Source organism: Bos grunniens, chromosome 14, assembly GCF_055505025.1.
Source record: "Bos grunniens cultivar Pamir isolate PY7600 chromosome 14, Bosgru_T2T1.0, whole genome shotgun sequence".
In the NCBI taxonomy this organism is placed as follows: Eukaryota; Metazoa; Chordata; class Mammalia; order Artiodactyla; family Bovidae; genus Bos; species Bos grunniens.
In genome coordinates, this window is record NC_141178.1 from 82,330,375 (window position 1) to 82,348,788 (window position 18,414).

At 65.2% G+C, this 18,414-nt stretch overlaps 1 protein-coding gene across 1 annotated transcript; it reads right to left on the reverse strand.

The window, feature by feature from the left end:
• Positions 1-1,115: 1,115 nt before the first annotated feature.
• On the reverse strand, positions 1,116-4,514 carry ARC (activity regulated cytoskeleton associated protein). The gene is made up of 3 exons (XM_086335642.1): positions 2,492-4,514; positions 2,093-2,234; positions 1,116-1,886 (listed from the first exon to the last, which is right to left on the reverse strand). The coding sequence occupies exon 1, from the start codon at positions 4,301-4,303 to the stop codon at positions 3,113-3,115; it is 1,191 nt and encodes a 396-aa protein (XP_086191768.1). The 5' UTR covers positions 4,304-4,514; the 3' UTR covers positions 1,116-1,886; positions 2,093-2,234; positions 2,492-3,112.
• Positions 4,515-18,414: the final 13,900 nt, after the last annotated feature.

Consider the following 18,414-nt stretch of genomic DNA (forward strand, 5'->3'; position numbering starts at 1 on the left):
CTGTCCCAGGCGTTCCGTCAGACCCTCATCCCCGAGAGGTCCTGAGGGTCTGTTATGAGTGCGACAGACATTCTGTATCAGACAACTGGAACTAAAGATCAAGGGAGATTATCTGGGTGGGCCGGGGTCCATCAGTTGAAAGACCTGAAGAGCAGAGCTGAGCCTTCACCAGAGGAGACGTCCCATGCCCAAGGGGCCCCCCTGCCCTGCAGACTTGGGGCTGGCCCTGCAGTCCCACCAGCCGGTGAGCTGATTCCTCGACACAAACCCCTTCGTGTCCACCTCCCCAGGCCTGCTTCTAATCCCACGCTGCCTGGTGGAGGGGTCTGAGCCGCCCCACCCACAGGCCACCTGCCCATCTCCGGTAAGGACCTGGCGTCCTCCAAGAAAGCAGGTGTGTTACGGCTTATGTGCGCAGTGTGGACCGTCTAAGGTCCACACTGTCTAAGGTCTCGAGCCCATAATGGTTTTAGTGATGGCTTCTCTGTCTGCAGACCAGGAATGTGAGGCTCTTCACTTTCCAGTATTCACTGGAAAGACTGATGCTGAAGCTGAATCTCCAATCCTTTGCCCACCTGATGCGAAGAGCTGACTCATTGGAAAAGATCCTGACACTGGGAAAGATTGAGGGCAGGAGGAGGAGGCGGCAGAGGATGAGATGGCTAGAGAGCATCACCACCTTGGGAGATAGCGAAAGATGGGGGAGCCCGGCGTGCTGCAGTCCACAGGGTCGCAGAGTCGGACACACTTGAGTGACTGAGCAACCTGAGGCTCAGAAAGACCAAGCTTAAGACCCTGCAGCCAGGACTCACCAGGGTCTTCTCACAGCAGGGACCTTTCCCAATTCTCATGGGTCCACACCCTGAGAATCCCCTCTGGGCCCACAGGCCTCTGGGCAGGCGTAGTCCTGGCAGCAGATGCGTGTCTGGCACCCCCGCCAGCCCCCTCCCCCAGCGCGTCCCACACCTTGTCGCCCACTCAGCGTGAATGTCAGTGGCTCTGGTGTTCTAAGATGGCCAGCCGTACCCCTGGGTTCCAGGATCCTGCCACCCTGAGCGGCCTCCCTCTGTAGGCGCCCTCCGGCCGGCAGAGAAACAACAGCACACACACACTAGTAAGTTTCAGTGTTTTATTAACAAAGTCTTAGAAAAAGCGTCTGTCTTCAGGTGAGGTGGCAAGGTGGACATGGCCTGGCCTGACATTCGAGGCTTGATCCACGGCGGGCAGGGACTTGACCACACCCCCCTGAGGACCTTGGGGCCTCCCCGTAGCCTGCGCCAGGAGAGCAGGTTATGGCTTATATGCAAAAATAAAATCTGGGGCGGGAGGCGGCGCTGGCAGGACGCAGGACGGAGGGGCTGGCAGAGTTTCCTGCGGGAGCTGGTCTCCTGAGTCTGGGAGCCCCCAACCAGGCCTGCTTGGGCTGCAGACACAGGTGGCCGGCCAGCACCAGGGTGTTGGTGGCTGGGGCAGTGGGGGTCCGGGCCAGGCTGCAGCAGGGCCTGGCAGGGAGCCTGAGTGAGCCCCAGGGGCAAAGGTTTCCGGGCCTCCTGGGGCTGGGCCTGGGGCCACCGGGCAGGGGCGGCCGTGGCGGAAGCTCTGGCAGCAGAGGATGGCCACGCAACGGGCAGGGGCTCCGGGGTGGGAGCCAGGCCAGGCCCGGGAAGGCGGCGGCCCTGGGGGCGGGCAGGCAGTGGGCAGCCAGCGGGGCGGGCATAGCGGCAGGCCCTGGCCCTCGCGCTGGCCCCTCTTCACCACCAGCTCTCTGTTAGGCCCCCTCCTCTGGTCTCAGGCTTCTCCTCTCGTGCAGGCAGCTTGTAGGGGGAGAGGACAAGGGACAGTGCCGGGCACAGCAGCAAAGGCTCCACTACATGGAGCCTGGAGACCTGAAAGGAAGGAAGACACAGGTGGTCAGGGACTCAGGGACCGCCAGGGCAGGGCGGGGCAGGGCTGACCTCTCAGAGAGCAAGCCCTTGGGGTCCTGGGGGGCTGTTTCTCAGCTAGGCCAGAGGACTGGGGGCCTGGGGCCAGGGGCTGGGGGGAGCTGGGGGGCCCTTGGTGAGGACAGCCAGGGGCGGGGTCCCCTGCATACCTGTCGTCACTTTCCTGGCTGCAGAGGCCGGCTGCTGCCTCAGCCGGCTGGAGGACTCAGGCCCCAGGGGACCTGCCGCCTGCCATGGGTGAGTCATCGCGCGGGGCTCTGTCCCTCTCCAGGCTGGCGTGAATCACTGGTGCTGTGGGGAGAGAAAACACAGGGCCCTGTGAGAGCTGGGTCAGCAACCTCCCCCAGCCCTGCTCCCCACTCCAGCCCCCTCCCTGACCCCTGAGATCTCCCCTCCGCACCACCCCAACCCCATCCCAGCAGCTAATTTATGGGGATGCCAGGGGCTCTGAGCCTCCATGAGCTCACCTGGGGTGGGGTGGGCTTCGCCCAGGGCCCTCCCAACCCTATGGTGCCCCCTGGTGGTGGTGCCAAGGGGCAGGGTCTCACCTGAGGGGCCAGGAGGCACCAGATCGCCAGGTCTGTTGCCACTGCGGCGGCGGCTGCTGCTGCTGTGTCTTGAGCTTGGGCTCTCCTCCAGGGGGAGGGAGCCACACTGCCCAAGGCTGGCCAGCTGCCCCGAGAGGCAGCAGGGGTGCCAGCCAGTCACGGCGACTGCCAGGAGAAGTAGCTTCCCTGAAGCCCAGGCTCCGGGGGCACCGGTGGCCCCTGAGCTTCTGCTCTGGGGTGTTCCTTGAGCTGGGTGCACGCCAGCCCGTGCCATCTGGACACTGGGTTTCTGAGTGCCCAGAGGGCCCAGGCATTGAGCAGGATGAGGAAACTGTCATGGCCTGAGAGTATGGAGGGCGGGGTTGCTGACTCAGGCCAGTCCACCACCGGGGAAGACAGACGCAGGGAGGGTGAGGGCTGGGTCTGCAAGGAAGGGAAGCCCCTTGGCTGTCTGGGGAACACTGCCCGCATCTGGGTCACGCGTGTCTGTTGGAGTTGGGCTAGGAGGCTGAGGTGAGTGTCCAGCTGCACGAGGAGATTAAGGGCTCCCCTGCAGGGGCGGGCCACTCTAAAGTCCCGGCGGGCAAGGGCCACGGGCGGGCAGGCGGGGCCCGGCACCCTCTACTCAGGCTGAGTCCGGTCGCTGGCTACGGACTCGTTGGTGAGGGCGGGCGTGAGGGCCTCGGCCTCTTCCTCAGCGGGCGGGTGGGGGCCAGTGGGCTCGGCCGCCCGCTCCAGGCCGTCCTGCACCTCCATGCCCTTCTGGATGAGCTGCTCCAGGGTCTTGGGCAGTGGGGGCCTTAGGAAACGCTTGAGCTTGGGCTGCAGGGTGCCCACCACGTACTGGATGATCTCCTCCTCCTCAGCGTCCACATACAGCGTCTGGTACAGGTCCCGCTTGCGCCACAGGAACTGGTCCAGCGGCTCGCCCTGCTTCTGCGGCAGGTCCAACTCCCGCTGGATGGCCTCCCGGGACAGCGTGCCCTCACTGTACTGCAGGAACTCCTTCTTGAACTCCACCCAGTTCTTCACCGAGCCCTGCTTGAACTCCCACCACTTCTTGGCCGGCCCGTTCATGTGGTTCTGGATCTGAGACAGCCAGTACTCCTCGGAGCCACCCACCTGGCGCAGGTAGTCCTCCAGGTGGCTGAGGAACTCCCGCGGGTCCTCGAAGACCTGCGTGTCCACGCCGGGGCTCAGCTGCCCGTCCTCCCCCGGCCCCCAGGGCGGGTACTGCTGGGCTTCCACTTCCTCCTGCCCAGGCAGCTGGCCGGCAGCCGGTGGAGAGGTAATGGCATAGGGGCTGACAGTGTAGTCGTAGTTGTCTGCCTCCTGGCAGTAGCTCTCGGGACCCCCGACGCCCACGGAGACGGTGTGGCGCGCTGGGTCGCTGCCCACCGGGTACTTGCCGCCCCCGGACTCCAGGCGGTCAGCCCACCTCTCCAGCCGGTAGAAGACCTCCCGCCACACGTGCATCTCCCGCTTGACCCAGCGCTCCAGGTTGGCGATGGTCTCCTGGCAGCGGCTCAGGCAGGCCTTGATGGACTTCTTCCAGCGCTGCGAGTCGCTGGTGGGCACGTACCCATCCAGGTTGCTCTCCAGCTTGCCCACGGACCGGTGCAGCCCCTTCAGCTCCCGCTCCACCTGCTTGGACACTTCAGCGAGCAGGTGCCGGTGGGTCCTCCGCACGTGCTCCAGCATCTCCGCCCGGCACTTACCGATCTGCAAGATCACGTTGGGCTTGGCGGCCGGACCGCTGCGGGGCCCGGGGTAGGCGTGGAGGCCGCCGGTCGTCCTGTGGTCCAACTCCATCGGCTTGCAGGTTGCGGCGGGGCTCGCTCGGATAGGCGGGAGAGGGAGGCTGCAAAATCCTCTTGGGGATGGCGAGGGGCTGCTGGGGGCCGGCTGCGCGGAGCTGCGAGGCGCGGCGGACGGGTCCCGCGGAGGAGCGGCCGGTCCCGATTGGTCGCGGCGGCGGCGGCAGTGGCAGCGGCGGAGCAGGAGGACTCAGCGCCCGAGCTCTGCGCTGAGGCTCGGCCGCCGGCTCTTTATGCCGCCAGCGCGGCCCGTGGGCGGCCCCGTCGCCGAGCCTCGGCTCCGATTGGCCCGGGCGCCGGCTCCCCGCCCGCGCCCCCAGCTTGCCGGCCCGCCTTCCCGCGCCCACGCGCGCTCCCGGCGGAGGGAGGACCCACCCCCTGCACACCCGGCGGCCCGGGGTGACTAATGCGCTCGCTCGCGCCGCCCCCTCCCCGACCCATTCAGCCCGTGGGGACCCAGGGATGGAGCTGTGCACGGACCGCGACGCCCCCTCAGCCAGCGCGGGGCCCGGAGGCCAGGTGAGCGCCCCGGGGCCCCCACCCGGAGCTAAGAAGGAAGCCCCTCTCCCGGGCCCCTCCCGGCTTGCTCCTCCAGTGACTGCCACCTCCTGCCTGCGGAGGGGCTGGGGGGTGGGGGGTGGGAGGAAGTCCTGGGCCACCGGCGCAGGCCCTGACCTTGCCCAGCCCGGGTCTGCAGGACATTCAGCCACAGGTGAGACCCAGCCGCCACCACGGCACTCGGACCCTCTTCCCTGATATGAAGACCTTGAGGCATGTTCGTGCACACACACACTCACAGGTGTCAGGTGTGAGTCCCGACGTGGCCTGATCCCTCTGTCCCTGCCCTGGAGCCCCTGAATCCAGGCCTGGAGCTGGCCCTGCTCCCTGTGTGAGGGGCACACACCCAGGGCTTGGCTCCCCCGGCTCCCCTGGCCATGGAGTGGGTGTGTGTGTGCCTGGCTGGCAGTAGCTGGGCATGACCGCCTGTCACCCCACTCCCAGGTCTTTGCTGAGGCCAGGACTTCTTCACTTGGTGCCTCCAGGGACACCTGGAGGCTGCTTTCAGGGGGCAGGAGGTGGGGCAGACGGAGGGGTCCTGCCTCCCACTGCAGGGTGTGGCCCCTGAACCCCCAGGGCACAACCAGAACTGGTAGAAGCTCCAAGACTTCTAGGAGGATGGAGGTGGGGGGTTGGGGGAGGGGGGAGGGTGCTGGCAGCCTGATGCGGTTGGAGGCTGAGAAGCAAAGCACCATATACCATATAAGGAACGGGGCTCCGGAAGCTGAGATTCCCTCCAGAGGGAGGTCCCTTCTGCCTCCCTGGCAACAGTGTGGGGAAGGGACGTCCCCCTGGATGCCCGAGACAGATGGCTGTGGTCCCAGGTCCTCTGCAGTTCTACGGGCACAGGTGGCACACATTGCCCGCAGCCACACACCACTGCCTGTCCAGATGCCTTCCCTGCGGCCAGCGCCCTCACACACACACTGCACACTCACCCCTCCCCCACATAGACACTCATACCTCCCACCCGCCCATCCTCCCCCCATCCAGTCATCCCTGTCTGTCCACACCTACCCCCTCATGCCAGGCCCACCCGCCCCCAGCGTCTTGCTCACACGCGCGAGGGCACACGGGCGCCCACGCTGCAATCCCCGCTTTGGGCCCCCCCGGAGGCCCCTGCTGTCCTGGGAGCACCCCTCAGAGCCAAGCTGCCACCTCCTTTCCCACTCTAAGCTTTCTCCCCTAGCCAGGAGGAATGTCTCCCTGGCAGAAACTCCCCCTGAATCGCGCTCCTGGCATTTCTAATTAAAGGCAAGTGGGTGAGCAGAGAGGGAGCAGGGTGGGGAGTGGGCCAGCCACTGCCAGAACAGGAATCCCGGGGCTGGAGGCAGTAGGATGTCTGTGTGCGTGAGCAGGCCTGGTCACCGCCGCCGGAGTGGGGCCATGAGCCTGCGACCACGTCTGAGGGCCCTGGTCAGGAGAAGCCTGCGGCGAGCCAGCCAGGCAGGGACTGCGTGTGTGCACCTGTGTGCTCACGCATGTGTGTGTGTGTGTGTACACCTGCGTGTGGCGGGGTTGCCAGAGCCAGCACCTGAGTGACCAGTGGGGAATGGCTGGTCAGCCCTCAGTCTACAGAGGCCCTGTGGCCCCCAAGCCGTGGGGCGGCTGGGGCAGGAGGCTGGAGGTGGGCATCCCCTCTGTGGGCAGGAGAGCGGGTCTCAGGGCAGCCTGGCAGGCGAGCTGGCCTCGACCCCGGCCCTCGGTGGCCCCTCTGCCCGGCCTGCCGTGGGCGCGGGGGGCGCTGCACAGAGGCTGCGCTCACGAGGCCGCTGTGACAGGTGACGGGCCGCAGCCGCTGCTCCAGGAACACTTAATCGCTGCCCAATTATCGCCCCAGAAGCCCTCAGCACACCCCCGCGCTGCAGCCTCAGGCTCCATTCTCCTGCCGCCTCCGGAGAGGAGGCCTGGCCAGCTCTGTGCTTAGGGGGGCTGCCCCGGCATCCCCTGTCGTCAGGGCTGAAGGCCTCCAGCTCTAGCCCACCCAGAGCAGGCCGGCTCAGGCTGAGGAGGGGCGGGTGCAGCGGGCAGCGGGGGTGTGCAAGGACTGAGTGGGGCCCAGCCCCCCACCCCCAGCTCTCAGAGCCCAGCTGGGCGGCTGCTCCTCAGGCCTGGCAGCTCCTGAGGCCTCACCTGCTCCGGACGGAGGTGGGTGAGCGGGGGAGGCTGGGTCTGCCCAATGTGAGGGTCCGGGCAGCCCCCATTCCAGCCCCTGCGGGTTCTAACACCCCACCCCCAGGGCTCGGGGCTCCCAGGCCCCAGGGCTGCTCTCCCGATGCCGAGACCCTTGTTTCAGCCCCGGGTCTCCTCACCCTCTCCAGCCAGCCACCCCTCCCCTCCCTGCAGCACCTGCCTTTCCAGGACTGCTCCATGATCAGGTTGACCAGGTTCCGTCCCCAGGGTGCACACCTACCTCTGCAGACCCATCAGAGCCGGGCCCAGGCCCCACAGGCACAGGGGCACTCCTCGGCGGGGCGGGGTGGGACAGGCTGTTGGGCCCGGGCCTCCCTCCTCGCCCCTCTTCCGGGGTCTGGGGTGCGTTTTGGGAGCCAGGCTTGGCCTGCCTCTCCAGCAGGGCCTCAGCCGCCCTGCAGACTCGCAGCCTCTCATCAGCCCACAGTGTGGGCACAAGCATCTGCAGGCAGAGCTCCCGCTGTCATGGACCCCCTGGGCCCAGGTCACTGCCTCCTGCGGCGGGGAGGGGGGCTGTGGAGGGAAAGCTGCAGCGTCCCCGGAGCAGCCGTCAGCCACCCAGTCTCACCTGGCCCTTCCTGCCCAGCTTTGGCCTGGAGTCCAGGTGCCCGCCCTCCACGTGTGCCCGCCACCCGTCCTGCCAGCCAGTGGGGCCTCCTCCTGCCTCCTGCGCCTGCCTGCCCGTTCGTTTGTCATTCCCGGCCCGGCTGTCCCGGTGCCCACCCTGGCCAGCACTGCTGCCGGCCCCTCGCCCTAAACCCGGTACGAACCCAGGTCTCCCGCGCTTGCTGCTTCCCTCTTGCTCAGCCAGGCACTTAGAGCCGAGAGCCGGGTGTGACGGCGGCCCCAGAACACCGTCCGCACCCTCACAGCTGAGCCACGGAGCCCGAAGCCGGCCTGGCACAGAGCGTGCGTGCGCAATGGGTCGTGGAGCGGGCGAGATAGTGGGCCCTTCTCCCTCCCTTTCTGGTTGGGAGACAGTTGGCGGTTGCCCACGTGAACCTCAACTGTCCATCTGTAAAGTGGGCTGACGGTGCCAGGGCCTGGGGTCCAGTGAGGCCGAGTGCTGGTCCTCTTGCCTGACCTGGTCCCCACCCGAGAACGCCCCCCTCGTCCTGAGTCCTGCCGAGAGCCTCCCATAGGAGCGTCACTTCCGGGATCTGGGAGGTGGGAGGTGGTTGGAACCCCTCCCTGTGGCCCCTGGGGGGAGCGCCCATGTCCCTGAGGCAGTGGTGGGGCCAGAACACCTGCCCGGGCTCCAGCAATGAGGCCGAGCAGAGGCCCTGGGGACAGCCGGCTGCACAGCCTGGGGCTCGAGCCCAGGCAGCCAGGAGGGCACTGCCGGTCCAGCCACGGTCCCGAGCCCAGCTGCTGGGGGCCGGGCCGCGGAGAGGCCGGGACAGCGGGTGGGGACCCTGGACATGGGGGCAGAGCTGAGCCCTGGAGGAGCACGTCCACTGGGAAACGGAGGCACAGAGAAGGGAGAGCCGCTGGGGCTGGTGGTCTCCTGCCTGGGGAGACAATCTCCCTCATCTCACAGAGGCCCTGAGCCGGCAGGCGAACGGCTGGGGTCCCTCTGCTCTGCATGCCTGCAGGGGGCCTGCTGCAGCAGAGCCTCTGGGAGGGCCCAGGAGGCCAGGGCAGGAGCTCCGGGGATCCGGCATGGGCTGACCTGAGACAGGAGTGACCCTGAGCAGGGGGCTGGGCCCAGCCTGGGGGCCGGGGTAGGCAGCGGGCGCTGGACCATGTGGGGACGGTGGGGGGGGGGGCGGGGAGCTGAGCTGCTCCCTGTGCTGCGGGAGCGGAGCGTTTTTTCTTTCCTGTCCCGCCCCTCCTCCAGGGCTTCCTCTCCTCTCCCAGTTGGCAGGGTGTGTGCTGCGTCCTGTCCCCGGAACAGGCAGCCTCACACTCCAGACCCTCCTCCCTCCTCGCCAAGGAAAGTTCTGCATTTTCCTGACAATACCAGCCTGGTCGGGCCTCCCTGCGTCCTCCAGGCCAGGGCCCCAGCAGGGGCCATGGGCAGGGCGGGGCGGGGCCCGTCCTCAAGGGACACTCTTTCCTTGCCACCCCCAGCCGTTGCGCAAGGGAAGGCAAAGCCCCCAGCGAGAGGGTCCAGGGCTGCTCCAGGCCCCTCCGCAGGGAAGCCAGAGCCGGGACAGGCTGGTGAGAGGGCATGGGGACGGTCTGCTGGCTCCCCAAGGCGCTAGGTGCGTCCTGCATGACCGGGGGTGGGCCCCCTCAGCACCCGCCTCCCGGGCTCAGTTTCCTCACCCGCAGAGTGGGTCCAGCCATCGCTGCCCTGCTTGGCTGTGAGGTGAGTCAGTCAATCAAGCGGCACTTCCGTAGCCTGGCTTGGCCGGCACCGAGCAAGGTGGGGTGGTGGGGAGGTGCAGGTCACCCATGAAATAGGGCCACCGCCGTGACCCCCCCCCACAGTCCCCAGAGGACACCGGGCTGGGTATGGCCTGAGGCATGCTGCCCACGGGGCCACTGCCCTTGGCACTGGGCCGCCAGCTGGCGGCACCTCCGCTCAGAGGGTCAGGCCCTTCAAGGAGCAGCCGCGGCGTCCAGGGTGCCTGCCGGGGAGTCGGACAGGTGGGGCCTGGGGAGCAAGGCTGTGTGGCTTTGCTGTTGGGAGCTGGAGAATGGGGCCAGGAGGCAGAGGTGTGGGGCAGGAACACCGGCCAGGGCCGAGGACACCCCTGTGCCTGCCGCTCGCTGGCCAACGCCCCGCACGGCAGCTGGAGCCAAGTGTCCCCTCTGCTGGGCAGGCGCCCTGGCCGGGAGCTGGGCACCCCCTTTCCGCACCCCACCCCCACTTCTCCTCGAGGCGTCTCAGGGTGGCGTCCTGCGGACCCCTTGACCCCACTGACCCCGCCATCCTCGGCGCCCTGAAGGGTGGACAGCCGTGGCAGGTGGGGAGGAAAAGGGCACTGGGCTGCTGGGCACGCTGGTCCGCACAAGGCCCCGGCCAGCCAGCTGCCCACCACACCACCTTGTTCAGGTGACGGAGGTCTGCCCAGTGTCAGAAGCTAAGCACAGAAGCTCAGCCAGGCTCACGGGGCATCTACATCCCAGCCCAGAGTCACCACCTCCAGGAAGGCTCCCCGGGCTCCCGGTGCGTGAGCCTCGTCTGCCCTGGGCCCCTGTTGGAGCCCCTGAGCGCATCATCCTCCCACCTGTGCAGTTTGTAGGTGTGTGTGAGTGAGCGTCAGAGTGTGAGAGTGTGTCAGTGTGTCAGTGCGTGTGCTTCCTGATCTCTCTGGACGAGGCGTGCTCCTGCTGGCCGACGGCCAGGCCCTGAGCTTGCTCTAGACACACGGAGTGGACAAAATGCCCTGCTCACTGCCCGAAGAGACTCTGCCTGCTCAGCGGTGCGCCCACACCCCAAGCGTGCTGGGGCCAGCAGCCCAGCGGGGTCCTGCGGGGCCAGAGAGTGAGCAGGGCGACAGGGGTGCGGGGGAGGTGGGAGGGCCGCTCTGAGAGCTCCTGGAGAGGGTCAGGATGAGAGCAGAGCCGGCTCCCGGGCGGGGGCTGGGGGATTGGAATCGTGCAGCCGCCCCCTCCCCTCTGCCCACTGCGGCACAGCCGGGCTGCGCACAGCCCCCACCGCCTCCCTGGACCCCCAGGGGCCCAGCAGAAACCCCGAAGGTGGCTGGGCCCTCAGCCAGGATGCGGGGTGCACTGCCAACCGGCCCAGGGAGATGTCCCCAGAGCCAGGTGCCTCAGACGCCCGTGCCAGGGAGCGGGTGGTGGCCGCTGCTCTGCCGTGCTCTGCGTTCCCATTTACATCTCTGAGCCAGCGCAGTGCGCCAGCCTCCACCACTCAGTTCCGGGGCCATAAAAGGAGTGGGGCTGAGAATAGCTCGCTGTGACGCGGGGAGCTTCCCCACGCAGGTGCAGGCGGCGCCGCAGGCGGGCGGAAGGCAGGCTCTGTCCCAGCTCCGCCCCCGCGCGCGGGAAAAGGTGGCGGCCAGCCCGGAGGAGGCCCAGGGTCCCGCCTCCATTCTCCCTGTAGCCTCTCCTTCCCTGCCCCTGGGGCTGGGGCCTGAGCCCCCTGCCCTTGAAGCCACCCGCACCACGCGCGTGTCTCGTCCACGCCCCCGGTCCGGCCGAGGCCTCTCCTGGGCTCCTGATCCACAGCTGCATGCCTGGTGCAGCTGCAGGCCCCTTGCCCGCCGAGGCTGGCATCGCCCCATTCCCCGCCCTGGGGTGTGGTGCCTCCCTGTCTGCTGCCGGCCTCTCAGATGCCAGTCACGGCCGCAATGACCTCTGGCCCCGATCTCCACCCGGCCTGTCCACGGCTCAGCCGCGCCTCCCTGGGCCTCTGTCTCCGGGGCACCGTCTGTGCCCTCTGGCCCTGTGCCCGGCCGTCACTGCCAGGCAGCTCTTACCAATTCTGAATAAAGGGTCTGTGCTTGTGTTCTGCCGCAGACCCCACCCGCTGCACAGCGGTCCACCTGCCAGGGCCCCCATCCTGGTTCGGGGGTCTCTCTGGAAAGAGGGTCGACATGGAAGGCGTGTGGGAGACAGGGCCTCAGTGCGTGCCGAGCATCTCCCTGTGCCTTGGAACACAGCTGGGTGCTCACTGTCACCCATTTTACAGACGGGGAGCTTGAGGTGCAGGGAGGGTAGGGGATGAGCTTGGGGAACCAGCTGGTGAGCACATGACTGAGTCTCCTGGCCCCAAGGCCGATCCCCATCCTGCCATCTGCCACCACTGGCCAGGTGCAGGGTCAGGCTACCCGGACACCCTCTGAGCCTCAGTTTCTTCAGCTGATGGGCAGGTGGCCCCTCGGAGGTTCAGGGTAAGGGGCTGGTTGGCAGGAGAGCCGACACACAGCCCGTGTTCCGCGTTCTTGGTCCTGAGTTCTGTGTGTGGATCTGGAGGTGCTCCCCAGGGTGTGGGGGCCACAGCAGCGGGAGGCGGGGCACTCGGGGGAGGGGCTGGTGACCTCCGTGACCTGCACACAGCACGCCTGCCTCCTGGCCTGGGGACACCGGTCCGACCCCCACAGGCCAGGGTAGATCCCGGACCCCTGGGCTCTCCCTGCCGCCCTGGCACAGCACCCCCTCCCCGCTCCCTCCCTCCCTTTCCTGGCTGAGCTCCAGTGGGAGGGTCAGAAATAAACCAACATGGTCGAGGAGTGCACAGCCCAGACCATCACGGGCGCCCCCACCCTCCCCCCACTGCATGGGTTCTCAACACACACTTGCCCCTCTGTGCCCACACAGCCTGGGGATCAGGGCCCTGCTGGGGTTGGGCAGCACGTCAGAGGATGGGCCCCTGAGAGAGGGACTGGGCCCGGGGCCAGGGCCTGAGGGCGCAGGCCAGGCTGGGCCAGCTGTCCCGGGCTGGGTGCCGCCCACCGGCTCTGGGAGCAAGCCTGTCCCCACCCACCCGAGTGCTGGCCCCGGCCCATGACTGCCCTGTGGACAGGGTGCTCCCTGCAGGGAGGGAGCCCTAGGACCCCTCAGGTCTCGGGTGGAGGCTCTCCCTGCCCTACTGGGGCCGCCACACCTCCCACCACCCCCGCCTCTGTGTGGCACCCACTGGCCCCAGCCCCTCAGTCCTCCTGCAGACAGTGGTCATTGTTGGCACGTCCTTGTCCACCTCAAAGGAGGCCAGCCCTCCTGGGGGCACCTGGGCTGGGGCTGGGGAAGAACCCTGGGGGGACTGGAGAGGAGGGGAGCAGGAGGGCCCAGGTATGGCCTCTGGGGGCAGTGGTCCATTCCCCAACCCAAGGTGAGGATAGGGTCCAGCGCCCTGGGTTGCCCCCCACCCTCTCCAGCCTCAGTGCCCCATGTCCACAGACACAGACCGTCTGAGCTGAGAAGCAGGGCCTTTCCACAGACCCCCGGCCCCCGCGGCAGGCCTGAGGGCCACTCCTCTAAGGGCCCTGAACAGACCACTTCCTGGCAGGGGTCTGCACTAGCTCCCCACCCTCGGCCCTGACAGTGCTGCCCACCCCAGAACCAGGCTGTCCTGGGGCCCCACGTGCCTCCACAGGGGTGCCTCAGGGGCTTGGCTCCCTCAGGGTTGGGGTAGAGCCTGGGGATCTGGGGAGCCAGACGGCAGCCCCACCCCTGCAGGGTCAGGACCCCCAAGTGCGGCCCTCCTTCCCAGGCCCTGCTCCCCACCCAGCTCAGCCTGGGACCTATCCAAGCCAGCCCATCACCAGAGCAGACTCGTCCGCCCAGGAGCTTACCACCCACTGCCCGTGTCCACGGGCAAGAGCAGTGTGGGGAGCCGTCCATCTCCAGCCGCCCCAGCCCCTGCCGGGGGAGCTGGGTGGAAGCAGGCCCTCCATCTACCATCTAAGCACCGTCTGAGGAGCTGTGCCCCCTGAACTGGGCAGGCAGACTTTCCTAGATAAACATAAAATGCCATGTCAGGAGCCCGCATCTCAGTGTCTCCCCTGGCAATATGAGAGGGAGCCTGGGGAGGCAGGAGGTGGCTTCCTGGAGAGCCATCCCAGACAGGCCTGCAGGCTTACCCACCACGTGTGGTCCCTGGTGCCACCCTCAGCAGGAGGCATTCATTTAAGATCCATGGCCCAGGCTGTCTTTGCTTCTTGCCCCTTGACGTTCCAGTCACACGCCCTGCTTGTCGCTATGCCCTGCAAAATTGAGGAAATCAAGGACTTCCTGCTCACGGCCTGGCTCAAGGACGCCAGGTCTTCAAGATCAAGAAAAATAAGGATAATGTGAAGTTGAAATTTTGATGCAGCAGATACCTTTACACCTTGGTCATCACAAAGAAAGAGAAGGCAGAGAAGCTGAAGCAGTCCCTGCTCCCAGGTTTGGCAGTGAAGGAGCTGAAATGAACCACGTATGCTGCTTTGAACTATATTAAAATTTTTTAAATTCTCAAAAAAAAAAAGATCCACAGCCCACAGTCCAGGCTCTGAATTCCAAGTGTCCCACTTGTAAGTTGTGTAATCATTGTCACACCACTGTCTCCATGGCCAGCACCACCACCAGCACCACCATCACCGTCATCACCACCACCATCACTGTCATCACCATCTCTACCACCACCACCACCATCATCACCACCATCACTGTCATCACCATCTCTACCACTACCATCACCACCACCACGATCATCACCACCATCATCACCGCATTACCACTATCACCATCACCACCACCACCACTATCATTACCGTCATCACCACTATCATCACCACCATCACTGTCATCACCACCATCACCACCACCACCATCACCGTCATCACCATCTCTACCACCACCACCATCACCATCATCACCACCACTATCATCACTGTCATCACCATCTCTACCACCACCACCACCACCACCACCACTATCATCACCACTACCATCACCATCACCACCATCACCACCACCACCACCACCGTCATCACCATCTCTACCACCATCACCATCACCACCACTACCATCACCGTCATCACCATCTCTACCACCACCACCACCACCACCACCACTATCATCACCACTACCATCACCACCATCACCACCACCACCACCACCACTACCATCACCGTCATCACCATCTCTACCACCACCACCACCACCACCACCACTATCATCACCACTACCATCACCATCACACTACCATCACCACCACCATCACCACCACCATCATCACCATCTCTGCCACCACCACCATCACCACCACCACCATCATCACCATCACCAGTACTATCACCATCACCACCACCATCATCACCACCATCACCCTTACCATTCCCAGTGGGAGTCAGTTCAGGTCTCTGTAACAAAACACCATTGACTGGGCAGCTTAAACAGCATTTATTTCTTTCTTGCAGCTCTGGAGGCTGGCAAGTCCAAGATCAGGGTGTCAGTCCATCAGGTTTCTAGTGAGAGTTCTCTTGGCTGGTAGATGGCTATCTTCTTGAAGTGTTCTCACAAGGCCCTTTCTTGGTTTGTGAGAAAGGGGAATTGAGAGCCATCATCCTCTTCTGATATAGGCATTAGTCCTATTGGAAAAGGGCCCCACTCTTATGACATCATCTAACTTCAATTACCTCCTGAAAGCCCTATCTCTGAACACTGTCATGCTGGGGCTTCATCATATGAATGGGGGAGGGACACAGATCAGTTCACATCACCTGCCATCCTCAACATCGCCACCACTGATACAACCACCATCTTGCCAACCACCACACCATTGACACCATGCATTCCTCATTGCCCCATGCGCCACCACCAGTGCCCTGGCCACCATGCCACCTTCATCCCCGCCTTCTTCCATCCAGGTGCTCTAACTGCACCACAGACAGGGCGGCTTGCAAGCTGCAGAAATTAATTCCTCACCATTGTGGAGGCTGGAAATCCCAGGTCAGGGTGCCGGAGTGGCTGGGTTCTGGTGAAAGCCCTCCTGGCTGAGGACGGCAGACCTTGCTGCATCCTCACATGACCCAAGAGGCAAGGAGCCCTCTGGGGTCTCTCTTTTAAGGGCATTAATCCAATTCAAGGCTCCACCTGATCACCTCTCAAAGCCCCCGCCTCCCAACACCATCAGCTTGGGGGTTAGGATTTCAGTTAAATCCGGGCGGCGGGGGGGGGGGGGGGGGGCGTATGCAAACATCCAGACCACAGCAACCCCATCACCAGCGTCTTCATCCAGCACCACAATTGGTCACCTCTGCCACAACCACCACTATAACCACCATCCTCACCAGCATCACCGTCTCCGGAGCCTCACTGCCAAGTGGCACCACACCTCCTGGCCAGGCCCCTTCCTGGATGGTGGGGCAGGTCAGACACCTGAGGCCAGTGGACGGCAGCCACCCAAGGCCTCGTGCTGTCCACTGAGGAGCCTCCCAAAGACAGCTGGACTCCATTTTCCTAATTAGGGAATGTCGGCCAGTGGAGCGGCCGGCTCACTGAGCGCGCCAGTGACATCACTACTCTGCTTTATTAATAAAAGGGGGGGACGGACGCCCACTCACTGGAGACTGCAGCTGAGCCTCCTCTGAGGAGAACCCTCGGGCCCACGCTGCTTCCTGAGCTAACAGATGCCTCCTTAGACCCTCTGGCAGCCCCTGGCCCTTTCGCTGCAGGGGGGCCTCAGCTCTTGCCGAGCTGCTGGCCCGGCTGCAGGGCTGCTGCTCGGGATGGGGGGAGGTGGAGAGTGAGCCTGGGGGCCCGGGGCCAGAACCTGCACCCAGACTACCTTGCATGTGCTCCAGGGATCCTGATCTGGAGATGGGGAGCAGGGCCTCCTCCAAGGCTTACTGGGAAGCCGCAGAGATATGGGCAAGTTGACACAGGCTTCCACCCTGCCAGGTTCAGACATAGAACACAGCGTCTCCAACACAGGGAGCCCTGCCTGCCCTCAGTGGTGGCCAGTGTCTCGGCACCTGGAGGCCTGAGCTCATGCTGCAGCCTTGGGGGACAAGGGCACAAAGCCTGCCCTTCGCCTGCTCCCCAGCCCCTTGTTCCTCACACCTGTCCTCTGGGCCCCACCCTCAAAGTCAGGGTACCAGAGCCTGCAGAGGGACCCCCACAGGTGAGTCCCATGCTGCCCTGGGCACCATGGTCCCCCTCCTCCAGGACGCCAGCCTTTTGCTCTCCAGGTCCCTTCTGTCCTCCCAGCACCCCACTCTGGGAAGCTCCCCCAGGCCCTGGGCTGCAGGCTGTCTGGACAGGGCTGGCTGGCTGCAGGTCCCGGAGCGAGCACAGAGTCAGGTTGGACAGGGAAGTCTCCGGCCTTGAAGGATGCCTCCAGCAGGCTCTCTGGGCTCCTCCCACTCCAGGACCTACAGCCTCCTGACTCCTGCAGCCAGAGATGACTGGCCTCAGCTGGACTGGGAAGAGCCCAGGACCCCAGCAAGGGATGGGCAGAGGCAGGACAGGCAGCTGCCGGAGGACGGGGCTGCTCTGGAGGGGCCCTGACCCTGGCTCGGGTGTGTGCCTGCCAATGGGGGACACAGAGGGGCCTGGCATAGCCCTGAGGCACCCCCAGGAGCTGCCCGAATGCGCGGGGGTCTGCCCTGGGGGAAGCCCAGCTCTGACATTCACACCTCTCCCACCTGCCGTGAGTCAGCCACACAGTCACTCTCCGCCCCGGGACCACTGTCAGCAGGGCCTGGAGCCAGGGCAGAGGTGGGGGTGGGGGTGGGGGGTGTGTGGTCACAGAGAGCGCCACGTCACACGTTGGGGAGGAGGGGCGAGGTCACAAAGCTCTCACCTTCCCCCAGGGCACAAGTGAGTCCCACACATGGTTCCAGGCTCCCTGGTCTTGCCCTCCTTGGGAGCTGAGAGAGCACACGAGCCAGAGTGGGGGCTCAGCCCGCAACCAGGGTCAGGAAGCAGGAGTGGGGCCAAGGACTGGGGCTCAGTGAGGGACCAGCGTCAGGGTTCACCCAGGCCATGCACGGCAGACCCCTGGCTGCTCAGGAACCCTCCAGCTCCTTCAAGGTTCTAGGTTGGGGCTGCCTGCACTCCCTAGAGTTTCCCAGAAGGTGCTACACAGCCCCCAGAGACAGACAAAGCAAGCTCCTTGTCTGAAAGGGTCTGTGGGGCTGTTACAACTCCTGGCAGCTTCCACATCCACACACGCCCTGTCCCCAGGCCGGGAGACCATCCCTCAAGAGGGTGTGGCAGAGGGGTGACCACACATCATAGCCTGGCCTGTGGGAGGGGAGGGGCAGCCAGTGATGCCCAGACTCCAGCCACCACCCGGAGCCCTCTGCTGGGCCTCTGGCCTCTCCTCACTCTGTCCTGCAGGCCAGTTCCAGGCCCAGGCCCTATTGCTGGGCTTGTGCGCCTGCTAACACTGCTAGAACGATGCGGCCATCCTCCACCGAGCCTGGCGTCTCCAGCCCTCCCTCCTGGCACTGCCCAAGGAGGCCCTCCTGCCCCAGGCCCACAGAGGTGGGCACACTGACTGGGAAGCCTGTGGCCGGCAGTGGGCCTCAGGACGCCTCCGTGAAATGGGGCCATCATGAGGACCATCCACCCACCTGGACTGGCCTTCTCTACCTTCAAGGGCTGTGCGCCCAGCAAGCCCGGGTAGGTGGGTGGGAGGCGGCAGGTGCTCCAGCCGAGATGGAGGCCCAGGCTGCTGCCCCAGCCAGTCTCCAGTTCCGGGTGGGGAGACCACACCGCTCTGAGACCACCTGGGCCTCAGAGCATCTCCCCCCATCCCAAGCAGCAGGCCTGCAGCTGGGCCAGCAGCTCATCAAGAGCCGAGGCCCCTCCTGCAGCAAAAGGGCCTGTTCTTTGGATGGCATCATCTCTCAAGCGCTATCAAGATCACGCTCTTTCTCCCACGAGTTCACATCTACTGCTGGGCCCTCTGGCCAATCTGTCATGTTACAGTACCTTTCAATGCCAGGA